Source organism: Neolamprologus brichardi, chromosome 7 (assembly GCF_056152115.1).
Source record: "Neolamprologus brichardi isolate AB-2024 chromosome 7, ASM5615211v1, whole genome shotgun sequence".
In the NCBI taxonomy this organism is placed as follows: domain Eukaryota; kingdom Metazoa; phylum Chordata; class Actinopteri; order Cichliformes; family Cichlidae; genus Neolamprologus; species Neolamprologus brichardi.
The window spans coordinates 33,450,492-33,475,735 of NC_142110.1; the positions used below are offsets into that span (position 1 = coordinate 33,450,492).

The 25,244-nt window shown below is 41.3% G+C and overlaps 3 protein-coding genes across 14 annotated transcripts in view; all 3 read left to right on the forward strand.

Moving 5' to 3' along the window:
* The window catches only part of ehmt1b (euchromatic histone-lysine N-methyltransferase 1b), a 37,995-nt gene extending 28,960 nt beyond the window's left edge, over positions 1-9,035 (forward strand). For both annotated transcript variants that reach the window (XM_006803489.3, XM_035913250.2), the window contains exons 10-26: positions 158-435; positions 1,168-1,400; positions 1,482-1,694; positions 1,776-1,858; positions 2,371-2,477; positions 2,639-2,761; positions 2,868-2,969; positions 4,273-4,377; positions 4,474-4,628; positions 4,724-4,894; positions 5,006-5,150; positions 5,917-5,994; positions 6,142-6,257; positions 6,406-6,492; positions 7,164-7,242; positions 7,371-7,540; positions 8,462-9,035. In XM_006803489.3, the coding sequence (XP_006803552.1) occupies positions 158-435; positions 1,168-1,400; positions 1,482-1,694; positions 1,776-1,858; positions 2,371-2,477; positions 2,639-2,761; positions 2,868-2,969; positions 4,273-4,377; positions 4,474-4,628; positions 4,724-4,894; positions 5,006-5,150; positions 5,917-5,994; positions 6,142-6,257; positions 6,406-6,492; positions 7,164-7,242; positions 7,371-7,540; positions 8,462-8,651 (2,435 nt within the window). In that variant the 3' untranslated portion in view covers positions 8,652-9,035. The remainder of the gene's footprint in view (positions 1-157; positions 436-1,167; positions 1,401-1,481; positions 1,695-1,775; positions 1,859-2,370; positions 2,478-2,638; positions 2,762-2,867; positions 2,970-4,272; positions 4,378-4,473; positions 4,629-4,723; positions 4,895-5,005; positions 5,151-5,916; positions 5,995-6,141; positions 6,258-6,405; positions 6,493-7,163; positions 7,243-7,370; positions 7,541-8,461) is intronic.
* Positions 9,036-11,934: 2,899 nt separating this feature from the next.
* LOC148102078 (uncharacterized) lies at positions 11,935-18,799 on the forward strand. Its single transcript, XM_087843520.1, has 3 exons — positions 11,935-11,995; positions 13,424-13,742; positions 18,508-18,799. The coding sequence occupies exons 1-3, from the start codon at positions 11,935-11,937 to the stop codon at positions 18,797-18,799; spliced, it is 672 nt and encodes a 223-aa protein (XP_087699646.1).
* A 2,027-nt stretch (positions 18,800-20,826) lies between these two features.
* The window catches only part of cacna1bb (calcium voltage-gated channel subunit alpha1 Bb), a 213,504-nt gene continuing 209,086 nt past the window's right edge, over positions 20,827-25,244 (forward strand). For 6 of the 11 annotated variants that reach the window (XM_087843513.1, XM_087843511.1, XM_006803497.2 and 3 more), the window contains exon 1: positions 20,832-20,932. In XM_087843513.1, the coding sequence (XP_087699639.1) occupies positions 20,840-20,932 (93 nt within the window). In that variant the 5' untranslated portion in view covers positions 20,832-20,839. Of the gene's footprint in view, positions 20,933-25,244 lie in introns of all 11 variants that reach the window. The other 5 variants (XM_087843518.1, XM_087843517.1, XM_006803498.2 and 2 more) reach the window with 2 other exon arrangements.

Below are 25,244 nucleotides of genomic sequence, written 5' to 3' on the forward strand. Positions count from 1 at the left end.
TACAAAAAAAAAACCCAACAAACCTCCAGAGGGCTTCTATGATATTTGGGTGTTAAAGGGTTAAATGTCTTGTTTTGTTGATTTGAATAAATAGTTTTCTATTCCTGGTGAGACCAATGTGGCTGATTTCATTGGCCACGCTCTTTTCTTTCTTCAGACACTTCAGGGTCGGCGGTTGAGGAGGCTCAGGAGCTTCCGCTCTGCAGTTGCCGCATGGAGACCCCCAAGAGTCGAGAAATTCTCATTCTGGCAGACAGGAAGTGCATGGCCACAGAGAGTGTAGATGGACAGCTGACTCGCTGCCAGGACGCTGTAGTGAAACATGAAATGATGCGTCCTTCCAACTCTGTTCAGCTACTCGTTCTGTGCGAGGACCATCGCAACGGCATGGTGAAGCACCAGTGCTGTCCGGGCTGCGGCTTCTTCTGCAGAGCGGTGAGTGAAAACTGCGTGCCAATCAGTTTCAGGCCTCTGGCTGCAGTTTAACTGGCAGCTACTGTCACAAATGGAACAATTTACACAGATGAAACACTTGCATGGTAAATGGCTCTGCATTTACTCTGAAGATTGAAGAAGCTGCACTAATCTCAGTTCTTTGGGGTTAATGAGGCTTTCACACAGGACACAGCATGTGATACGTTTGCCATTTCTCGATGAAGCCACTGAAGTTTTCCGTTTTCTCTGGCTCCTTTACTCATACCTCAAGGCCTTTTAAAAGCTCCTGTAAGGAACGTGTAACTCATCTAATATGTTTATACACAGTACGTCCACAGATGCATAAGACCACACAGTTTAGTTTGTGCTTGACAGTCTTGACTAAACACTTTCCTAATTTGTGCCTCAGATTTCTAAGTGTGAGTCCTGGATGACACCTGGATGTCAGTAAGTTTTCACTCATTAAGTTCACGTCGTGATTCAGTATCCTGAAGAACTAACTTTATCAGGAGAAACTTGAAGTAATTGTTTTCATTATGGCGGACTCTCACATCATTCATCATTGTTCTTTGGCAGACGTTGGTTGTAGGGCTCTTCCTCCTTTGGCCTCTTATGAGTGAATATTGTAGGTTTACAGAAGCAACCTAGACACTGTTTCCGTGTGAGACGTGGTCAGAGGACATGTGCTTTTTGAATGTTTGTTTACAGAGACTGTTTTTTGTTCCTGCACAGGGGACCTTCATGGAGTGCCAACCAGATGTGAACATCTCTCACCGTTTCCATCACGCTTGTGCCTCAGTGCTGAAAGGTCAAAGCTTCTGTCCTCACTGCGGAGAAGAGGCCAGCAAGGCCAAGGAGGTCACAATTGCCAAGGCTGACACCACCTCCACCGTGCCCCCTGCTCTTGAACATGGGCCAGCCACGCCTGGAGCCCTCGAGGGCCGAGCAGACACGACCACTGGCAGGTAAAAATGCAACTTTGGAACTATTTTGTTTGTTTATTACAAAATGCTGAACTTAAACTTTTGTTCTCACTTGTTTTCTAGCTCCTCTTGTTTAACTGTGGGGGCTGAAGTCAGTGGCCGGGCTGACAGTTCGCTGCCTGTTCGTTCTGCACTTGGATTCGACACATCTGCTGTTCCTGGGTCCTCCAGGGCTGCCCCCCTGCAGGCTGGGATGGCAACAACAGCCCTGTGTACACTCACTCCAGGACCCAGAGAAACTCTAGAGAGCATCCTGGTGGCTCTCGACACAGAAAAGTAAGTAAACCCACCTTAATTCACCTAAAAGACCACGAGCCATTTACAAGCTAATTCATTTTTTTGTGTCTGTTTGATCAGACCCAAGAAACTGCGCTTCCACCCTAAACAACTTTACCTCTCTGCCAAGCAAGGAGAACTGAAGAAGGTCCTGCTCATGTTGGGTACGTAAATCCCATTCAGGCTCTGTCATCTGCACTCATTTTCATTTTTCACCTTGTAGCGATGTCTGCCAAAACTAGTTTTGGTCTTTCTTCCAGGAAGCTGGTGCAATTTTCATGACCCTCAAATTTTATTATGAATAATTTTACCACATGTATTTGTAAGTTTTCTGTGTTTGTCTAATGCTACCAAAGTCCTTGACCCCCAGCCTAAATACACAGTCCACACACTGTATACAATTTCAGCCCATCTGTCACCACAAGCTGGCAACTTCTTGTCACATGCAGCCAATATGTGACAAGATGTTGCCGACTTTGATCCAAATACTAATTGTAAAATCACAAATGATGCCATTTAAAAAAAACAAAAACAAATTATCCATCAAAACTAGTTCTGCTCTAAGCTGGACAGCTGGCACAGTTTACACAGAAGTGTGTGTGGGGGGGATTTTTTTTAAACATAAACGTTGGCAGGTATTTTCATGCATCTTACTCGCCTTCCTTTACCCTTCCAGTGGACGGTATTGACCCGAACTTTAAGATGGAATCGCAGAATAAACGCACCCCGCTGCACGCAGCAGCAGAGGGAGGTTACAAAGACATCTGCCACATGCTTGTTCAGGTAACCTTGTGCTTCACATCTCTCTGACGGAAATATTAAACTTTGAGTAACTTTCTGACAAAAACCTTAAAATAAAAATCTCAACCAGAGGTTTATTCTAATATTAATGATTCTGATTTTGTGGAAGCAATTTTACACTAGCTGTTTGTCTGATGTTTCAGGCTGGTGCAAACTTGGACATGTGTGATGAAGATCAGCGGACTCCTTTGATGGAAGCCTGTGAGAACAACCACATGGAGGTGGTCCTGTACCTGCTCAGAGCTGGAGCCAGTGCCATGCACAAGGTAAATATGCACCAGATTTTTCTGAGGTTCCCATCAGCCAACTAAAGATCCAGGTGAAATGTTTGACTAAACCTGAATCAATAATTAAATCCTCTGCCATTCTCAGGATGTTGAAGGGTTCACGTGCCTCCACCTAGCGGCCAAATCTGGCCATTACAAGATTGTTGAGCACCTTCTGTCCACTGGACTGATTGATATTAACTGCCAGGTTAGTACACTTAAAAATGTCTCTTGTGAAAGAAGGGGAGAGGCTGCAAAAACTATCCTAGTTTATAAGAAAACAAAAAAACCATGTGTGCTTTCACTTCAGCTTCCCATAGTCACCCTGTTCCCAGTTGATTTCAACCTTAGCAAAAGGTTGGTTTTCTGGCTGTAGTTTCATGATTGCTTTGTAGATGAGGGGGTATCAAGCTTCTGATCCATGGGCAAAGAAACAGATGGTGTCCAGGTTCCTGAGGGTCCTTAAAAAGTCTCAAATGCATCATTAATCAAAAAATAAGGTCTCAGTGTGTGTTAAAATATCTCAATGTCTTTTTCTAAAACTGCAAAGAAATAATTTTTCTGATATTGTTATTGAAAATGTCCAAAATATGTTAGCCTTCCTTTCTTAGCAATGAAGCAGAGAAGATTTGAAACCTGGAAATTAATGCTGGTTGCTTAAATCTGATGGTTTAAGCAGTTCTGACAAACAACATAGATGAAGTTGTTGTGGATGCTCATGAGTACACATGAAACTTGTCTCAATCCTAGAGAATTTGTACAGTTTTCAAAATTTCATTTTGAGACATTAAAAGTAGAATTTAAAACATAATCCTAAATTTAGCTACATTTGTTGAAACCCTGTAAAAATGTCTTTCCCCATAACTGTTTAAAATACTTCCACACTAGTCTTTTAAGTTTCTTAAAATTTCAGATCTGAGAGATGATAAACAAAGTTTTATATAATAGTAATTCCCGTTAGGATGTGCGTTCGTATTCAGTTTGTTTATTTATTCAGTGTACTGCCTACAAAGCAAACATTTTGCACTGATCTAAAATGTTTTGGTTGACTGATGTCCTCTGCACTAAAAATTGTTGCTCTCAAAGCTCAGTAATGAATAATATGTTTCATATGATCTGTAACTTCCATTAAAAAAAAAAATCATTGATTTACTTGTTTTCCATTCATGTGACACACTAGGATAGATTTCCAGTGTGTATTTTTACTGTAAAGCACTTTGTAACTGGGCTTAAAAGGTTCTCTGGGAATAATTCATGCATGACGTGCTGCACTCTGCTGCATGTGTCTTGGATTAAGAAGCAACTTGCTATATGTAGCATCAGGACAGCTTTGACGTAATGAAGCAGCCTTTCCTCTTTTACTACTCTGTACTCAGGAGGACTGAAAATTGAAAGCTGTGCTTTTCTTCTTAGTTGTTTTTTTTAAAATAGGAATTCCAATATGTAGTTGGATTGATGTTGTTTCAGTATTTCTTCAGCTGATTTTCAAGCCCATTATTAATTTTCCACAGGATGACGGAGGCTGGACGCCCATGATCTGGGCCACAGAGTACAAACATGCAGACCAGGTGAAGCTGCTTCTTACTAAAGGAGCTGACTGCAGCATCAGGGACAAGGTTAGCATAGAAGTCTCTCCACCCCAGGTTTGAAATCCTTTGCAGAAGAATTAAATGTTGACTAAATGTGGGTTTATTTGGGTTATCTTCATTTAGGAAGAAAACATTTGCCTTCACTGGGCCGCATTCTCTGGCAGTGTGGAGATAACGGAGCTGCTGTTGAACGCTCACTGCAATCTGCAAGCTGTCAACATCCATGGAGACTCTCCTCTACACATTGCTGCTCGGGAGAATCGCCTGGATTGCATCACGTGAGTTGCCAGCCTCACCTACTGAATAAAAACGGCGCTAAAAAAAGTAATTGTTGTCGTAGGTAGTCGGTAAAATGTGTTCTTTGTCTCATCAGGCTCCTCCTGTCTCGAGGAGCAGATGTGTTTTTGAAGAACCGCGAGGGAGAAACTCCCCCAGACTGCTGCAGCCACAACTCGAAGGCCTGGGCTGCTCTGCAGGCCAACAGGAAGGAGAGGGATGCCAAAAACATTAGGCTTAGTCGAGCAGAAGAGAAAGCCCTTCACAGGTTAAAGACCAGGCTGGGAGGGATAAAGCATCATAAATAGCGATGTCAAGATTCTGTCCACCTGTTTCTTTCAAATTAAAGCACCTAAACTGTCTCTCTGTCCGTTTACAGTGACATAGCTTTAGGGCAAGAGCGAGTTCCCATCCCCTGTGTCAACGCAGTTGACAGTGAACCTTACCCAGATGGCTACAAGTACATCCCCGAAAACTGTGTTACTTCCCCCATGAATATTGACAGGAACATAACACACTTACAGGTGAGCTAAAGACCATCTGATTAGGCTTTTAACATTACTTAAACCCCAACAACAAACGATAAAGAGACAAACTAAAAGGAAACTGTCTGCATGAAGAACAGCAAGTTCAGATTTACAGAAGAAAACCCTGTCATCAACACAAAGATCCAGTATCGTCAACACAGTTCAAGAAGAAAACCTTTTTTCTTTTTACTCAAAAAGTTGCAGATGAATTTGCGTTTCCACTTAGAAGTGATGAAGTTTTGGAGGCGATCCAGATTTGGACCCAGTAATCTATGGAAGATTCTTCACTGTTGCAACATAACACAGAATTCACATCATAACTTACTATGTACTTGGATCTGTATTTAAGAAAAAATAAATAAAACGATCACGTTGTGAAGCCACAAATGCTGGCTCATAACTGCCAAGGGGAGGAAGGGTGCAGCTGAAACCTGGAAACAAGTTACAGCACATTACCAGAACTTCACAGGAAGTCCTGTGATTTCACTCACTTATCTCAGTCCACTTTCTGTTGCTAAGGTTGAAATCGTTTGCTTCAGATCACCTAATTTTGCAAACACTTGTGGTCAGAAGTTTACTTTTGGAGTGAATGCATGATCAGACTGTTCCGGCACTTTCTGTTAAATTTTAACGTCTTTTGTGTTGCATTTGATCCAAGCCATCAGTAATACAGTGCCATTAGACATTTTAAAAAGAACTATAGGTTTTCCTTTGCATTGTGAAGTTTGTGAAGTGACCTATATTATTTTCCGCTCTGTTGCAGTACTGTGTTTGTAAGGAAGACTGCTCTGCGAGTATCTGCATGTGTGGACAGCTCAGTCTGCGCTGCTGGTACGACAAGGTAAGAACGGGCTGCGAGTCTGAAAGTGTGCCTACACCTTAATAAAATAAGCTTTACCCAACATTAAATCACTACAGTTTAGTGTAACTACCATCGTTGAAACCATGAAGCTCATAGAGAGCACTACGTGTGTATTGTCCTGTTTAGAGTGGTCGACTTCTACCTGAATTCTGCCGAGAGGAGCCTCCTCTCATCTTTGAGTGTAACCATGCGTGCTCCTGCTGGAGGACCTGCAAGAACCGCGTAGTGCAAAACGGACTCAGGTGATTTAACAAATAAAACTCTTAAAGGATTTGTGGCTTTGTAAGCCAGCATGGGTATATAACAGAGTTTTGATGTGAAGAGCTGCACTACTTGCTGTGTGAAGGTAAAAAAGATGAGTGTTGCTTAAAGATGTTTCTGGTCCTCTAGGACCAGACTCCAGCTGTTCAGGACCAGTAAGAAAGGTTGGGGTGTTCAAGCACTGCAAGACATACCACAAGGGACCTTTGTATGCGAGTAAGTCAAAGACAGCCCAATAACGCTTGTTTTGTAGGGATCGATCCTTCAGTGTTTCCCAGCATAATTTATAGTTTGAAAACGAGGAGAATAGTGGCCACGACTTTGTGTTTTATCACTTCTGCTTTCATTTTGGGAAAAATTAAAATGCTATTCTTGCACGTGCAGCTTTATCTTTATCTCCTGCCAGATGGTCCCAAGACTGACCCAAGATGACTGTCAGTAGTCTAAATGCAAGTATTACACATGCAAAACTAGATGTTTGGTTAAGTTTAGTTTTAAACAGGAGCGTGGAAGGATCTGAAATACCTGTCTTAGCAAAGGAAGTGGTACATCACGCCTGACCAACACAGAAGGTTATAAATGACTTGGATTTTTTATCTACAGAAGTCAGACTGGACCCTGGCTGAAATCATTGCTTTTCAAAGAGGAATTGGTCATGAATAATGTGCTGCCCCTTGTTTTTTACAGCCCTTCGGTACACTGCAGTTTGTGACTTATGTGACTGATTTTTCTGAATGTGCTTTAAAAACTCTTCTAGGGTCGGGTGTTGCAAAAAAGCTTGGGCTGTAAAGTCTGTGGTGTGTTGCACGGTTCATGTCACAAACTTGTGAACAAAAGATGAATATTAAAATGTTCCCGCCCCTCATGGCCCGTCTGTTTTTGAACAGGTATGTCGGAGAGATAATCTCTGAAGCAGAAGCAGAGATGAGGCAAAATGATGCTTACCTGTTCAGTCTGGATGACAAGGTGAAGTAAAAGTGAAGAAAAATTTGAATAGACGTTGGACTGTTTTCTGGTTTTCTTCTTTCTATACAGAATTCTTTTAAAAAATGTTTTGTCATTTATTTTATTATTCCCCCTTCTGCAAACCACAGGATCTCTATTGCATTGATGCTCGTTTCTATGGAAATATCAGTCGCTTCCTCAACCACATGTGCGAGCCCAACTTGTTCGCTTGTCGAGTGTTTACGAAACACCAGGACCTGCGCTTTCCACACATTGCCTTCTTTGCCAGTGAAAACATCAAAGCTGGAGAGGAGCTTGGGTAAGCTTTAGCAAGTTATTTAAATTTATGTTTATCTGTTTTTCTGCAATGTTGTGTTTGTTGTTGTTATAACACAGAGTCCCCTGTTTTATTGGGGGGGTTTTTTTTGTCCCCCACCCCTTAGAAAATCTTAACAAATAAAACAAAGGAAAACAAACAAAGTTAAAAAACAACAATGCTGTACAAGACAGCAGAGCAAAACAAATACATTTCTGGGAGTCTAGTAATGTCATAGTGATGAATTGCTACAGATCAGCACGGCTATAGAGTTCAAACCCTTACGTGTGGGAAATGAGTGGGTGGTGACTGAAAGAGTGACATCATGGATCAGGTGGCAGAAATGAGCTCCTGGTTTGTGGCCACCATGGTACCATTGCCATTTATACTGGCTCTTGAGACGTGCCGGACTTGCTGCTGTTTTCTCCTGAATGCAGCATCTCCCTCCCTCAGCAGTTAAGGGCAACAGTGGCATGCAAGAATGAGGCACGGGGCCCTGAGCTGACCCACTGCTACTCCACATCACAATGAGCTAGCTGAGGAAGCCTCCTGGGTGGGAGATCCCAGGACAAACTGGAGAGATTGTGTCTCTGAACGGGTTTTGTAATGTCAGCTGAAGAGCTGAAGGGGATCTGGAGAGCTTTGAATTGACACTGCCACAGTGTTGGTGGCATACCTGAATAAACAGCAGAAAGTGGATGGACCATTTATAAAAAATGCTAACTTTTAACCACTGCTGACTGTATTTGCAAGCAACATTTGAATAAATTACCTTTTAACTGCTGTGAATTTACAGCATTTGGATTTACATTTAGAACTGTCGTGAACCAGCGAGAAGCTTTTGGCTGTAAGATAAATGTAGTTTTGGTTGCATAGCAGCACTTTTATGTAAACATTTCCTTTCTTCTGTCGTCCTCCTCTCAGATTTAACTATGGTGACCACTTCTGGGAAGTCAAAAGCAAGGTGTTCAGCTGTGAATGTGGCTCATCCAAGTGCAGGTACTCATCAGCGGCAATGGCGTCCCTGCAGGCGGACAGCACACCCGAGGACCAGCAGCAGCCCAGCGCGTCGCCTGACACCAGCTCTTCCAACAGTCCTTCCAGTCCCTCCTAAACAAAAAAAAAAAAACAAAAACAAAAAAACAACAACAACAAAAAACAAACAAACGCTCCACACACTAAGTTTGGCCTCGTGTACTGACGGACACACGGGGACGCCAGTCCACATCCTCTTTAAACTTTCATTGGTGAACTTGTACTGTATCTCCACTTTGGATTGAAACCACGGACCACTGACCTTCGTTGAGAACCTAAAGACGAGATGCACAATCACATCCTGGACTAACCTCCTGCTCTATTATTCCGCCGTATATAATGTGAACAGCAGGGGGTGATGTCATCACGCACAGTAAACGCCACAGAGACGATCTTTACATTTCATACTTCACTGCTGGAAAGCAGAACTGTGCGTTTTTGTTTTTCCCTTTTTCACCCCCCCCCCCCCCCCCCCCCTTTTTTTTTTTTTTTTCTTTTTCTATTTCTTTTTGGACACGACTGACAATTTTCAGTGGACTTATACAAAAGTCATCAAAGAATTCGAGGTCACTGATTAAGGGTAATATTGTCTTTTGCAAAGACAGCCCCGGCGCACAGCTGGGTGTTACTTTTCTGACCTTTTCCGTTATTGACTATGAACCATTCCAGCAAAACTAGCTGATAAATATTAAATTATATTGCCACTTTTTTTTGGTGTCATTCATCTTTGAGTGTTTCAAAGGACATTTCAGACATTTTTCATGACACCTGAAGATGAATTTACTAAAGAGAAAGAAGTGGACTGCTTTTAATTTGCTCCTCAAGTGGTTATAGGTTGTAAAGTGGAACAATGTTAATCCATTCCTCAGCATTGAGGTGTTTCTAGTCTGAATAAATTGGCTGACCTTTTTATTGAGCATGTGTACGGGGTGTGAAACGTGCCGGACGTTTTCACCGTTTTTGTTGACAAATTGATTTAAAGTGAAAATGAGCAAGGAAAAAAAAAAGAAAATGGTGCTGACAAAGGTTTTTACTTTTGTTTTCATTTTTATTACCCAAGTGAACATAATTTGTAAAATAAGAGAATGTTTTAAAGTTTTTTTTAAGTTTAATTTTATCTCCAGTTTTCTAATTGTAGTTGCCGTAGTTGATTTTAGTTTCATGATTTTTGCCGACAGAAGCCAACCTGTCATTTTAAATGTTGTTAGTAAAGCAGTGACTGTTGTGCAAAGTCTTGAAAGGTATTGGTGGAAAAAAGGTTATAAAAATGCACTTCCAATATGTTCTGTTACATATTTCTGGACCGTGAACCATCCATCTGATTGGTTGTATCTTTTTCAATAAATTTAATACTAATGCATTTATCCTGTTATGCTTCATTTGTTGGAGTCTGCTTGAATGCATTGCTGAAAATGTGCTAGAACAGAAACTGCTTCCTCTTAGCTTTTATTTTGTCAACCACAAACGCATTACTCAAAGAGGTGAAGCCTGCAGGCACTTTGACCCAGCACAAACTGAGTAGCAGCCCAGGTTTGACAGATGGGCTTAAATATTCAGCACCTGAGAGGCTTACACTTCATACGCAGCCTCCTTTTAATGAGTTTAGATTTTTAAAGCATCTTGTTTGTGCCATGAGTTTCTGTAGCGGTTTAGAATGTAAGTACCAAAATCAACTTCTTCTAACAGAGAGCTCTTGCTTTTTGATACAAGGAACAAAATGTTCTGGCCAATCAAGTCTACAAAAGTCATGTAGTTAAACATTATTCAGTGCTCGTCTCATGTTTCAGTTCAAATGACCAATGTGTGACCCTTTGTTTACTTCATCTTGGTCTGTATAGCTCTGGGGGGCGGGGAAATCGGCTATAAAGATTGGTGTGCAAAGCTTCATGTGTGATGCCAAAATATACAACCTAATAGACTAAACTAGGCACGATAAAATAGGATCTTCTCTGGGTTTTGTTGGGGCGGTGGGTGGTTGTATATTGTGTGGTTAATGGGAGTTTCCTACATTCATCGAATATTCATCATATTACAGATGAGACAATAATAATAACACATACACATGGGAATCTCCTGTTTACCACAGCCCAAGGGTGCTCTACTAGCCATGCTGTCATGTTGTTTATCCCCAGTCCTGACCCTACTGTCTGAATGTTGGAGCAAAAATCGAGACTCAAATTTGTTTCCAATTTCCAAACAGTGGCACCCAGTGTGGTGGCCTGCTGCTCTTCTGCATACCTTGGTTGTAATTGTTTGTTTGTTTGGTTTGTTTCTTCCTATCAGCTTGAAACATTGTGGTCATCCTCTGAACTGCTGCTTATTGGATTTTTTCCCCCAGGCCTTTCTCTGTAAACCCTAAAAATTATTGTCGGGGGAATATCGCAGCAGATCAGCAGCTTCAGAGATACTGACAAAACCAACAACCATGTCACATTCAAAGTCACCTTTGTTCTACATTCTGATTCTCAGTTTAAACTTCACCAGGCCTTCATGACCATATCTACATGCATGTCACGCCCATTGGATTGCTGCCATGTTGCAAAGCAGCTTGCAGTGTACATGCAGCTGAAACAGTTTAAATAATATTTGTGAAAGGGAGTGAGCAGACCCATCAGTTTCACACCTTTTTCTTAAACTCTGCTATAAATGAAACAAGCGTGGAAGAATACACTCATAAATTGTAGCTTTAATAGATTTGTCTTTTGTAAGTAAATCTGCTTAAATGGATAAATGGTCCTCTTTTCAGCTAACAGTGGTTAGTATTTGTAAATAATTCAAAAGTTCATTTTTAGTAGGGTTTCTTGGCCAGCCTAAATCAACACTATATATCCCTGACTATTTTAATTTAGATCCAGTAGGGGAAACCAAATCATCCCCTTGGAACGTTAAACTTTATTCCGCACAGTAAAGCTGTCAGCTAAATGTAAAACAGAAAAGTAAAGGCTGAAATGCTGTCACTCAAGCAGCAAAGCTGTAAGACCCCCGGTGGACCAAGATTGAAAAATGTCGATAGCGCCAGCAGGGAGCCCCCCCCAAAAAAGCAAAAACAACACAGGAAGCGAGTGACTGTGCATCTGCAGGCCTTGTAGGTCTCATAAACTGGCTGATGATTGCTCCCTTCCTGATTACCAGGGTGGACAGCGAAAACGGAGTCGATAATTGAATCAGAGAAATTTCTACCCGAGCATTGCAGATGGCTGGTCTGATAAGGAGGTTCTTAGCTTGGCAGGACAGGAAGCAGCCTTTCCGCATTCCAAGGTGGCAGAAAGTTTTTTTGGTCTTTGGTGCCCCTTCACATGGTGCCATACAGGGCAGCCTCCTGTCAGCAGACCTGCATGTCTGTGTTGCTTTACCGAGCAGCGATGAAGAAAGCCGTTCCTCACTACTCCAGATGGGCAGAAAGACGATCCACCGTGGTTTATGGTAAGTAAAACTCTGGATTGCTCACATTCGATGTATTTGTTTGTTTGCCTTCCATATATTTCTTTGCTTTATAATGGCAGTAAATGGTGCGTAAAGGCCTCTAGATTAACTCGAGTGTCAGAAGCTCCTGTTTAAAGTCTCAGAAATGACAAGAAGCTTAACAAATTAACTTTAGTTTATTGTAATTGCATGAATACTATGCATTTAAAAAGTATTTATATAGAAGATTGTGTTCAGTTCTGAGATGTGTAGTCATTTCGTTGTTCAAATGCATGTCATGATGCTGTGTCTCGGCCTTAAAGGACCTTTAATTTAACAGGTCTCGGGAAGTTCTTGGGAATCTTTGCTGTAAAATTGGCTGAGATTATCTTGGGAGATTATGGAAAGTTTGACAAACTTAGTCTACTTTTGTATACAGAGTTTAAGATGTCACATTTTACAGATTTAAACTTGAGCTTGAAGAATTTGAAACGGCACAAAAAAAAGTTATTTTCTTATCATTAAAAAAGGCCCGAGTAGGTGTTACTGAGCCAGGATGCTCAAGCAGCTTCAGCTGCTACATAAATCTCATCATTACACATGTAAAGTTAGCATGTTAAATGTTAAAGTTCAGTGAGCTGCTGTCAAGCACGGTGAAGGAGTGGTGATGGTCTAAGGCTTGGTGTGCAGTCACAGAAGCTGGGCACCTTTCAGAACTGAAACAAAGTTGTAAAGAAGAAAAAATGGTGCCTAATCATTAACATATACACATTTGGTGATATAAATGTGACAGCCCATGACACATACAGCCTCAAAAGTTTGCATCCATGATCAGCATTTCACAGCAACTACTTTAACATGAACCGAATACTTTAGATACAAAAAAGGTAAGAAAAGTCTGAAGTTTTATGGCTAATGGTGAAATGTTGTCTCGTGTTCATGAATGAATGGCACCATGCCGTTTAGCTAATAATCATTAACATATACACATTTGGTGATATAAATGTGACAGCCCATGACACATACAGCCTCGAAATTTTGCAGTGTGTATAATATATTTATAGTGTTTTCAACTTGTTTTTCTTTGATTGTTTAAAACAAGCATTTAATGGCATTTTATTGTATTATGACCATTAAAACAGTTGAATGAACATAACCCTTTAAAGCCAAGTGAATCTTTTTGTGAGTTCTATTAGACTTCTACATAATCAGTGAGCATTTTTTTCCACCCAAAAGCTAAAATAACACTGCACGATATATTTTGAAGAAATAAATTGAAAAAATGCCTGTATATATTCCTGTATAATGTGTATATATTTCTTTACAGTCTGAGGGTTCTTAATGGCAGCCAATGTAGTGAGTCTTAAGCTTTAGAATATTAAACTTATAAACTCTTTCTACTCATCAGAAATAATAAATATCATCCTGTTTACTTGTTTCATGCTCCAGCGGTTCGCTCAGCCACGTTCGGCTCCTGGAGGATGCTCACGATGGGGGCGGAGTACTTAGACACCTGGGCTCGGTCACCTGACAGGAGAGAATGTCCCGAGAAGCTGGTCAGAGAGGAGGAGGAGGAGGAGGAGGAGCCGGGGCCATCAGACACTGGAGAGCAGGGGGAGTCCTCATGGATATCCGCTGACAAGGACCCAGAACAGAAGTACGAGACTGTTCTGCACCTGGACGGGATGAGCAGACGAGAAATGGGAGATGGTGTCCGGGAGGCCATAAAGAAGCATGACAACCTGAAGAGCACCTCCCCTAATCAGAGGTGAGACAGTTTGGGTGTGGCTGGTTGGAAATCATACTGTTGGTAGACTAATCCTGTCACCAAATCCTGTGCTCTGGATATTTTCCATTTTTTATTTTTATTTTAATAGCTTTTCCAGAACACAACTGGACAAACATCTGCTGATTCAATGTTCTAACTACAGCACAAGTGTCTGTAACTCTTATTGCAGTAAATCAGCTAAACCACCAGATGTCTCCGCAGTCATATCTAATGAGTTTGTATCCATGATCAGCATTTCACAGCAACTACTTTAACATGAACCGAATACTTTAGATACAAAAAAGGTAAGAAAAGTCTGAAGTTTTATGGCTAATGGTGAAATGTTGTCTCATGTTCATGAATAAATGGCACCATGCAGTTTAGCTTTAAAATGAAGTGTACTCAGGCTGAAAAGGCAACACCTTCCTTTATAAAATCTGTTGCAATACAGTGGCAAAGGTTAAATTTATGAAATAAAATAAGTTTATTTATCCCCAAAGTTGTGAAATTCCTGTGTTACAGAAGCTAAAACATTAAATGTAGTCTATAAAACCTTAAATAATGTATAAAGGTAAAAAAAAAAAAAGAAATAAAGAAATTACATAACTAAACAAATACTTAGATGAAACAAAGGTAATACTAGCTTTGTAGCTCATTTACATAATGAAGAAAAACAAGAAAAAGATGCCCAGTAAGAAAATGAAAATCATGAAATCCATTAAAAATTCTATTTAAAGCATTATATAATACAAGAAACTTACTTAAAGCATAATATGTATATAAAAAATTAAATAAAGCAACATGAAAATGAATATAAAATGACACACTAAACAAATATGAGATTACATTAAAGTCATACCAGAGTGTAAAGTGAGCAGGTCATATAGATTTTGTTTGTTTGGCTTTGTTTTGTGTTCCAGTGTCTACATAATTTTGGTTTACACCCACTTTTTACGTTATTAGCACGTCTAATCAGCCAATCATGTGGCAGAAGCTCAAGAAGACTTCCTGAAGTTGAAACTGAAATATCAGAATGGGGAACAAAGGGGATTTCAGTGACTGTGAGCGTGATATGGTTGTTGGTTGTTGGACTGAGTGTTTTAGAACCTGCTGATCTGATCTGCTGGGATTTTGCCACACAACCATAGGATACAGAGAATGGCCTAAAAAAAGAGAAAATTTCCAGTGAGCGACAGTTCTCTGGGTTAAAATACAGAGCTGCTACGTAGATGTCACACTGCTCCGAGAAGGTGGAAATGCTACAACCAATGTTTGCAGAAGAGTGTCTCCGAATGCATAACATGTGAAACCCTGCAGCAGATAGACTAAAGAAGCAGAAGACCAGACCAGGTGCACTCCTAAGAAGTGGAAACTAAGACCACATGGGCTCACCATGATTGGATGGCAGAAGATTACAACAATGTTGCCCGGTGTGATGAGCTTCAATTTGTTCTGCAATGTTCAGATGATAGAACCAAAATCTGACATGAACAACATAAAAGCATCCATCCATCCTGCCTTGTATCAGCAGACTGCTGGTGGTGTAATGCTGTGAGGGATATTTTCTTGGCACACTTTAGGGCTCATTAGTACCAACTGAACAGCGCTTAAACACCACATGCTACCTGAAGGACAAACACAAAGGAAACTATAGAGAAACAAGCGGTTAACAATCATCTGTTTGCTTTAAAAAGACACCGGTACAACAATTCTTCTATGAATATTAATAGGAAGTGACTCACATGAAGCTGAAGTAATGACATGCAGTAAAACAGGAAACTGGATTCAGACTATTTCAATATTCAGACTCATTAATACTGTCGTAGAAAATGATGAATGGAAGAAAACACACTTACAGATCTAAGTGGCAAAGCAGATTCAGTTTCCAAATCTAATTTGAAAAGCATAACCATCGTCTCCGGTAAGTGGCACACATAAAACGGCAATTAATGTTCATCTCTGCAGACTCCAGCCTGATTTATAGCGGTCTGAATCAAGGTAGCAACCACTTCCCATAACAACTAACTACCAGCAGCTCATTAAAATGATCACGCATGCAGAAAACGAAACGAAACAATACAAAACAATGGTGGAAGCATGAACATCTATAAAGCTCATCACATATGCAAGCCCATCTAGAAGAATAGGAAACGTTACCATATGAAAAGCAAAAAGAGAGAGGGAGGAGACAACATCACGCGTGTGTCTGTGAGGATGTTTATACTTTAGTTGTGGCTCTTTGCTGTAGTGGTTAACACATCTGTCATGCATGTGAAATATCCCCATGCTCAGCTCTGGCAGGACACACGACCCAGCTTCAGAGACGTATGAGCTAGCGTCTCGGTCGTAGTCCCGGAAAAATGGGAAAGCTGCATTAGGAAGGGGATCAAATCTGGCAACCCCCTAAAAATAATAAAGCACTTTAAGGCTTGTAGTTAAGTTTTAACTGACATCCAGTGCCCCCACATTTTGTACACACGTTCTGTGTGTAAATAATAAACAACAAAGGTCTGAGCATGCGGTGAGGTTCAAAAAAGGCCCATCAAACATTTATGTAACTTAATGAAAGACGTTTGAGAGCGCATACCTCTGCCAAGGCCAGTGATTTATCTTGCGAGTGAATTAAAAACTCCTGAATGGAAACTCAGATCTGTATCCAACAGGCACATCCACAAAAACCTAAGCACCACATAGCTGAAGCACAGCTACTATGCTCCATCAATCTCTGAACGTAAACATTAACAGTCCTGTGAGGCTCTCTACTCCATCTTAAAAGGTACTTTTTGTAATTACCCTCTCTGCGGAATTTAATTAAAACCTTCAACAGCAGGGGGCAGCACTTTACCAGTTTGCATGTTGAGACTTTTTCACTTTCCGTTCTTTTAACTTTGTATATTTCTTTTTGGCCCTATCCCCGTTTTCTCGGGGGACTTCAAAATTTTAAATAAGAATGTTTTTACGGACTTATGTGGTTAAATAGAGTCACATATTGCTGTATAAAGTGGTATTGCATAAAAGTACAGTCCAGTCTTAGTTTAATTTTAGTCGATACCTCTCCTGCTGGGGTCACCCGAGGGAAAACGGTCGCTGGAGATGGGGACCAGGTGTACGATCACTCACAGTTAGTTGCTATCTTCAAAACAAATGTTAAAAATCTGAGAGTGATTGCAATTGTTTGGAGACAGGTTTCCTCCCGTCAGGCGACATGTGCAATCAAAATAATCTGATTAATTAATAATCTGATAGGCAACCACAGATTTTTAAAAATCTGTTTATTTATTTTTACTGCTGTCGAGTGACCGAGCCATTCGACACAGTACATTGATGCTTTGGATTCTAAGTTATTCTTGTGGTAGCTAAACAAATTTACAATAAGTACCTTTGAAAATCAAATATAAGTCATAGTAATAAATAAAGAAATAATTCAGTATAAGCAAATAAGATGAAAGTACTTTAGATCAGGTTTAATGTGCTAATTTAATTAATTTAGTTCATCAAGTGCAGACAGAAAAGGTTTCATGAAAATTGGATTTACAGATTTTACACAACGTTGCTGACAGACAAACAGGAACAAAAGCATAAAGAAAACATTAAAAAAAAAACAGGAAACCATCATATGCACAAATACACACTGTGTGGGGTAAAAATGTGCTTAAAAATAAAAGATGTCAGTTAGGTACAATAATGTTGCAAAGTTTCTGAAACGTTGAGTCTCCGGTGTTTCTGCAATAAATAAATAACTGGTGGATTGAATGAATGAAAGAATGAACAAACTGTTTTTTGGTCTTTTGTTTAACTGGATTATCTTTGTCTTCTTTTAGGAGAACTGATGTTGTTTTTGGATCTGAACTTCTAAAGTGTTCACATCATTTTCAGCACCTCTGTAGATTCCGTTCATCTTAATTTAACATATATTCAGCTTCTAGTGAATTCTTTTTTATTTATTTTTTGTTAGCTCTAACATGGTTACTCTAACCACGGTCTGAATGTGGATACTTCCGCAACCTGTTTTGCAGTGTGAGATGTTAAAGGTGGATCTTAACCTCGTCTTTCATGAGCATTAATCTTCTCTCATTGGTGCCAAAAGGGAAATGTTCGAGCCTCAGGGCTTTTCTGAACTTCATTATAACCTGCCAGCAGACGGTGAGCGCGTCTGTGCGCTCCAGTCACTGATAGGCTCGTTCTGGTCACGTGCGCTCTTCCTTATTCCACCGAGGACTTGGTATAAAACCTACAGCCCCTCATGCAGGGAGCGACCAAACAGAAATCAGAGGACTAATACTCCTGCTGGATTTGCTTGTTTTATTGTTGCTGTCGGCTGGGAAAAAGCCGCAAAAACGGATTTTCTTTTTCCTCCTGGTATTTTTTTTTTTGACCGCCTGACATTTCAACTGGTGTTTGGAGATGATGCTGACAGGATTTGGGACTGAGACAGGATGTTCTGATCTTATTTCAGCCTGATTTTTCTCCACTTTGAGCTGTAATGGATGCAACAGCCTCAACTGAGTGATTTACATCGGAAGTGCTTTGCGGCTTGAAAACTTTAACGTTTTAAATTTCGCCGAAGATGAATGAATGGAAAGGATCGAGAGAGCGTGGTTTTCAGTGAGGCCACCTTTTATCTGTTATTTCCTAAACGCCGTGCTTTCTCCTCACACTAACGCTGAGCAGTGGTTTGTATGAAGCGTGTTTGTTGTGATGCTTCTCCCCTCCATTTCCACTGACACCACTTTGGATTTCCCCTTTTGGATCTGTGCGTTTCCAGAATGGCTCGCTTCGCAGAAGATCTACCCACCCGCTATGGAGGAAGCGCAGGCGGCGGAGGGAGAGGTGGACCGGGCGCTGGGAGAGGAGGCGCCCGGGGTGGTGGCGCTCCGGGTGGGCAGAGGATGTACAAGCAGTCGATGGCCCAGAGAGCCCGGACGATGGCCATCTACAACCCGAACCCTGTCAAACAAAACTGCTTCACCGTCAACCGCTCCCTCTTCATCTTCCGCGAGGACAACCTCATCAGGAAGTATGCAAAGCGAATAACAGAGTGGCCATATCCTTCCTGACGCACAGAGCAGGTGCATCTGTAGCCTAGAGGCACAGTGGTTGAAAAGCAGAGCCACACAACCGCCTACAGGCCTGTTTGCCAAGCTATTAAGTTTAGATGTGGATTATCTTCTCTAGTGTTGAATGTGCAGCTATTTACGCCCGTGGAGTAGCCACTAACACACTGTCCCCTCTTTATCCCCCTCCGCGCAACGCTGGCTACACCTGTCGCCCCGCTTCTTATCTCCCTTCAACATGACACAAAGCTGTTCTCTGAACAGCAGCGGGCAGTGAAAAGACTTCACATCCGCCTATTGTGCTGCCTCTTTTATTACCCCCACCTTCCCGGCGCCCACATATATACCGAGAAGTTCTTTTATCAGTATGTCAGCTGTAAACTGCTCGCTGGGCACTGACAGCGGTGTTTAATCACGATCAAACATCGCTATTGATCCGCACAGCTACGAGTCAATGAAGAGATGCGTGCGTAAAAGCGGCGATGTGGCTTGCGCTTAACCGCCCTAGTGTCCCCGTGCTCTCCTACACAGTATTGTGTTTGGGGGGGGGGGGCGCAGTTTACTTTAAGTAGAAAACAGAGAGCGCTCGTCCAGGATAGCAGCACGCCTCGTTGTCTTAGTCGGGAGCCCTCTCCATGGTGCTGAACTCGCCCACGCTCCCCGCTCCACGCCGTTTATTCCACACTGCAAAAAAAAAAAAAGAAAAGAAAAAAAAAGTCCTCTTCGAGGAGTCGTGGTCACTTTTATAATCGCAGTTTGCTTTCTTAAAATTAGCGAAAGACTTGATATCATCAGCAGCGTGTTTCTGAGTCTTTCATTCATTTAAAAAAAAAAAAAAAAAAATCTCAAGAAATAATCTCATCTCCCCCGATTTTAAGACTCAGTTCCCCCCCCCCCCCCCCCCCCCCCCCCAAAGTAGGTTTGTAGCTGTGTTTTAATTATGTTAAACGTTATAAACGTTTTATAGAGTTACAGGTGTAATAATAATAATCTCATTTTCACATTTTTTCATATATATATTGCAACATTAACTTTTAAAATGTAAAAAAAAAAAAGCTAAACTGATATCTGCATCTAAACAACAGGCACGAGTTTTGCTGCTGAGGGTTTAAATTCTATTTTCTGATCACATTCAGGTTTTATTTGTGTGAAGGGGAAAAAGTACACCTGGAGAACAAAAACAAATCAGCCATCATCTGACAAAGATTCAGGTTTTAACTTGGTGGCTTGTTACTCCTGGTTGTGCCAGAAACACCCAAACATTTTTTTTTCCATATTTTAATGTCTCTTAAAGACTCCACTGTAGGTTATAAGCTCAGAGAGAGGTTATATATTTCTGTGTTGAAATTGTTTAGTCTGCAAAGCCACAGGGCTTGTGTGATGGACATGACCAGACAGCTGGATCTGCTCTGTGGGCGACAATGAGGACAACATTAGCTCTAATCAAATAACAGCATTTTGTCCGTGCCCTCTATAGGCTGATATGAACCGGAACCTCTGATATTCCACTGGACAAGGTAATAAAATAATCACTGCGTTCACACTCATTCCTGAAATATTCAGGATAAGTAAAGCAGCTCAGTATTTTTATCCATATCTTTGCTGTTATGATCATCAGCTTCCAATTCCCTTGTGATTCATGGACCCTCAATTGGCACTGACCCTCAGGGCAGTGACCGAGTGAAAATGAATGACAGAATGAAGTGAAGTGGTCAACCATCTGGAAGGATCATGAGCACATGTATAGGATGCTTTCTTTCCACAAAAGGCCTTCAACCAGAGCGTGATGGAAAATTTATGCTTAGTTGGACAGAATGCATCTAAATTCAAGTTTAGCACAGGAGCATGCAGGATCATTTCTGTGCAACCGCCATGAATCTACTTCCTTATTCCATTAGAATAGATGAGTTACAAAAATGTGATGTTTATTCATCAGTATAAAGTAGTTTACTTGTGCTAAGAAGGTTTTCAGACATACTGAAATGAAATACATGTGACATCATTTATAACTGCTCCTTAACTCTGCACACTCCATTTGAGTACATGATCCTGGCCACAATTATCGCCAACTGCATCGTCTTGGCCCTGGAGCAGCATCTACCCGCCGGTGACAAGACGCCCATGTCAGAGCGCCTGGTAAGTCCATCTCTTTAAGGTCGCATCCCTCACACGTTGATTTTCTGTCCCTTCCCCGGAGGTGTCAGATTTACAAAAATATTGGGCAACACTTTATTTTAAGTGCACACATTTACTAATTGCTAATTATTCGACACTTATTAATCTCCAGTTTACTGCTTATTGGTTTTACGTATTTATGCATGCTCAGTATGGGCCTTTCATGGCACTACTACAATCCTTATTAACAAATATAAGTCCATTCTTGTGATAACCATCAAAAGTGATTCCTTCACTTGTATTTGACACTTTAATAACCTCCTTCACACTTTCAAAATTCACCATGGCACACTACTACTGCAGTTAGCAGCTCCTCTTCTTATTGAGAGGCACAGTTTCCAGTCAGATTCAGTGAAAGAACAAATTCACTAAAAGTGGCAATATGTTAAATTGAGGAAAGTAACACCCACAGTGAGATAGTTCTGCAATCATGGTGTAAAAAAAGAGAAATTAAATCACGAGTGAGAAACTCAGCAGTTCCCTGTAGCCTTAGGGGGAGCAGTGCAGGTTTATGGAAACTGAGCTGTATCAGAAAACAGCGATAACCAATGTTTTCAAAATGCAACAGTTAGTCCTTGTTGAAAGACAGAGCAAGAGGGATTGGATTAGAAACAAATACATCAGAGGGACAGCTCGGGCTGAGCAGTTTGGAGAAGGATGAGGGGCAAGGCTAAGATGGTTTGGATGTGCACATGAGGGAGAGTGGAAATCAAAGGGTGTTGAAGCTGCCAGGCAAGAGGAAAAGAAAAAGACCACAGACGAGGGTCACATATGTAGTGAAGGAGGACATGCGGGGTGTTGGTGTGACAGAGGAGGCAAACGGCCTGCTGTGATGAACCCTAAAGTGAGCATCCCAGAAGGAAAGGCAGAAAAATGCTGAAATAATATATCCTACTGAACATCAAAAATGGTTATCAGGTGGTTATTGATTAAAACAAAGCTCTTCATTATGGTCTAATAAATGATCCTGCACAATAAGCTATCAATAAGAGTAAGCAACTAGTTAATTAGCATCTTACCAAATATTGATCTGCACTTGTTTAATTACTTTTGTTCATTTGGTGTGTTTAGCTGTGATTGGTTGTTTTTCCACCCTTTTTCTTCTTCTTCTTCTTCCTTATCCTATCACAACTCCTGCTGCCATTCTCACATATGCAATTTAAACCAGCATTTGAACTCTGATAGTCACGTCGCACTGCTGACCAGTCAAAAGAGACACGAGAAACAAAAGAGACTGCTGCACAGCGAGGTCAAGTGTGATATATGCCCGGGACAGAAATTGTGCATGCATAGCTGCATGCTCCAGCACTTTGTTCCTCTTGAGTTTGAGGGTGCTGTGGCCGAGGGGAATTTAGCCTTAAAATAGTAAGGCAAAGAGCGCTACGAAGAGCAACAGCTTGATGTGGAAAAAGTCAAAGAATTCCTCACATATTCATCCACCTTGCTGCTGTTGATGGTCGTGATGCTAATTCAGCAGTGAAGACGCGCACGAGGAAGTGATTAGAGTGGTTACACAAAGAAGGAAAACAAGCATCCTCTCGCTGCCTCCTCCACCTCGAGGATGTAATGCAACAAGATGCCTTTTAATTAGAACAAGGGATCAGGTTTTTCTTTTGTTGTTGTTTATGAAGCTCTGTCAATAGACCAGCAGGCATGCTGTAAGTGGAAGTGATGATAGAAGCTATTCAGTGAGAGTACATCACATCCATTGCAGGGCTTTAATGCCATGATCCGCAGAGGATTCTTTAGCTGTTTTCAGAAGGCTTTTCTTTATGATTCCCAAAATTCCTCCCGCTATGTATGTAAAGATTTCAATTTCTTTATGTATGATTATTGTCCTTTTATAGGGCACTGGAATTATTATAATTAATAGCCTAGAAGCCACTAATTTGTTCCTCATTTATAAAAAAACCCCCAAAAAAACACCACCTCAGTAACTCTCATCCAACATATCTATATCATGTGCTCCCTGTACTCACTCAGGGGGTATAGAAAAGGTCACCCTTCTTATAGTGCATGGGCCTGTCACACTGCTTTTATGTGATTATTTATGTTGGAGGCTGGGTGAGGCTGGGGGTTGGGGGCACTGTCTGTCAGCTTGTAACATGCTGGGAGCAAGAGAGAGAGAGATACAAAAAATGGAGGGGGGAGAGAAGGCAAAGTGTAGGCGTGAGATATCCTCTGCTCGTGCCCTGTGCGTCGCTTCAGGCTCTCTGAGATATTAATGGGGAGGCAAAGGCAAAGAGTGTCCTGCCACACAGGCTAGCTCCTTTACTTGCAGCACAGCCCAGGGTTAGCTCAACCACGTAGTGCAAATTATTCCGCTGTGACCCAGAGCTGCTTGTTTGACATGGTTCGAGAGTAGTGCAGTGCTCAAATAAACTGCCCAGTCATACGTGTTGCCATGTGAGTGCAAACATTTGGCCCGTGTCGGAGCACGTTCTCATCCCAGGCGTCCCTTACAGCCATTCTGCAACAGCAGCGTTAGATGCCAGGAGATAATAGCCGTCTCCTAAAGTTCAGTGCTCAGTGTGTGTCCTGTTTGGGAACTTTGTGCTTCCCAGTTTGATTTGCTTTGTTTTCACTTGCTGATTCATTTCCTTTTCCTTTACTTTGTACTTACACTTATTTTGTGAAAGTAGAAGGCTAAACTGCGTGGTGAGGTTTAGGAAAAAGCCATAGTGTTGTGACTTATACTGCCTGCTTTCATCTTAAGAGGGCCGGACCAGTGAAACGGCCCTTTCTGTTCATCTAAAGGAGTTTAACAGTTCACGGTGTTGTAGCATTTAATCCCTGAGATATCTTATGAGAAAAAGGAATTCCAATGTCAACATTACCTCTCGTTTTTTTCACATGACATTGACATGCTGCCGTATGAAAGAAAGAAATCTTTCAGCATTTCTAGCAAGCTGGCCTTATGTTTGACACCCCTAGTTTAGGTTAATAATACACAGCATTAATGAAGCATGCTGAAAAATGAAGTGCATTTACGTGTGACATTAAGCTGCTATTTACAAACATGTATAATTGACCAGCTGGATGTGAAACCAGTGGGACTATGGTTATAACCCAGCACGTCATGACCTCGTGTCTGTGAGATTCCAGCAGCTGTGACAGAATGGCAGCATTTGACACCCAGGAAATAAGAATGGGCGGTCACGCCACGGGGCCTCTTAAATGCCTTTCCATTTGCTCCAATGTGTTCTGACCACTGGCCCTATTTGTTGGTCCAACTGACTTTTTGGCCTTGCTATCTCCAATTATTGTAATTGCTCCTGCCTGCCAGTGCGATGCTTCATTTTTGTGCTCCTGTTGTTGCTCTAAGCACCAGTTTGACTGTCCAAATGCTCCAGTTTTTGGCACTTCTGGCTGACACCTTAAAAACCTGGTTGGTTGCTTATATTTTCCCATGACACATGAGCAGGACATTTGAAAAGTCCAAGCTCTTTTCTGGTTGGGTCAAGTTCTTCCCTGGAAGTTTCTAATGCTATGCTTGTGCCCAACTAACCTTCAACGACTGTCTATAAAAGACTCATGTAACTTAAAAGTCTTTAATCTGAGGTCTTATACCTGAATTTTTTCTCATGGTTAGCAGGGGGCAGTTCTGTAGATATCTATGGAAAAGTGGCTCAGCTGCTCATTTCATGATCCGTGATCTCAGTAAACACCTTTCTGATGTGGTTGTTGCTTCAATAGCTGGTTGTAAGTCTTAGTTAACATATCAGGATATTTCTTTTTGTAAATGTTCATCACAATAAGAGTAGAGACAAAGAATTTTACTTTCTTGTATTTTACACAATAAAGGCAAATAAAGCGCTCAGACTCCTTTCAGTTGGATGTGATTCTTTATTAGGAACCTCAAATGCTACACTTTAAGTATTTTAAGTGACCTTCTGGTCAGTCCCCACCTACCAACATAATCGCAGCAAGATTTCCCTTCCCTATTTTTCTCTTATGTCATACAAGAAATGGCCAAGTGCCTTTGTTGTTGCTGCCCTATCAAGCTAAGTACCTCAAATGCCTCTCTGGTCAGCCTAAGTGGCCATTTCCTAGAGCCAGATACTCTACCTGACCTCTAGTTTTGGTTTTGTTACCTCACTGGTGAGACAGAAAGGCCCTCTATTCCATTTAAAGTGCCCTGTTGCATGGCCTCAGCAGAGGTTGCCCTTTTTTTGGAGTCACGCAGCACTGATGATATTTAATGTGACATTTTAACAGAACACACAGCTTGTTTAATTTTTTGTTTGCACACGTAGTTGTCTGCATTCAGTTG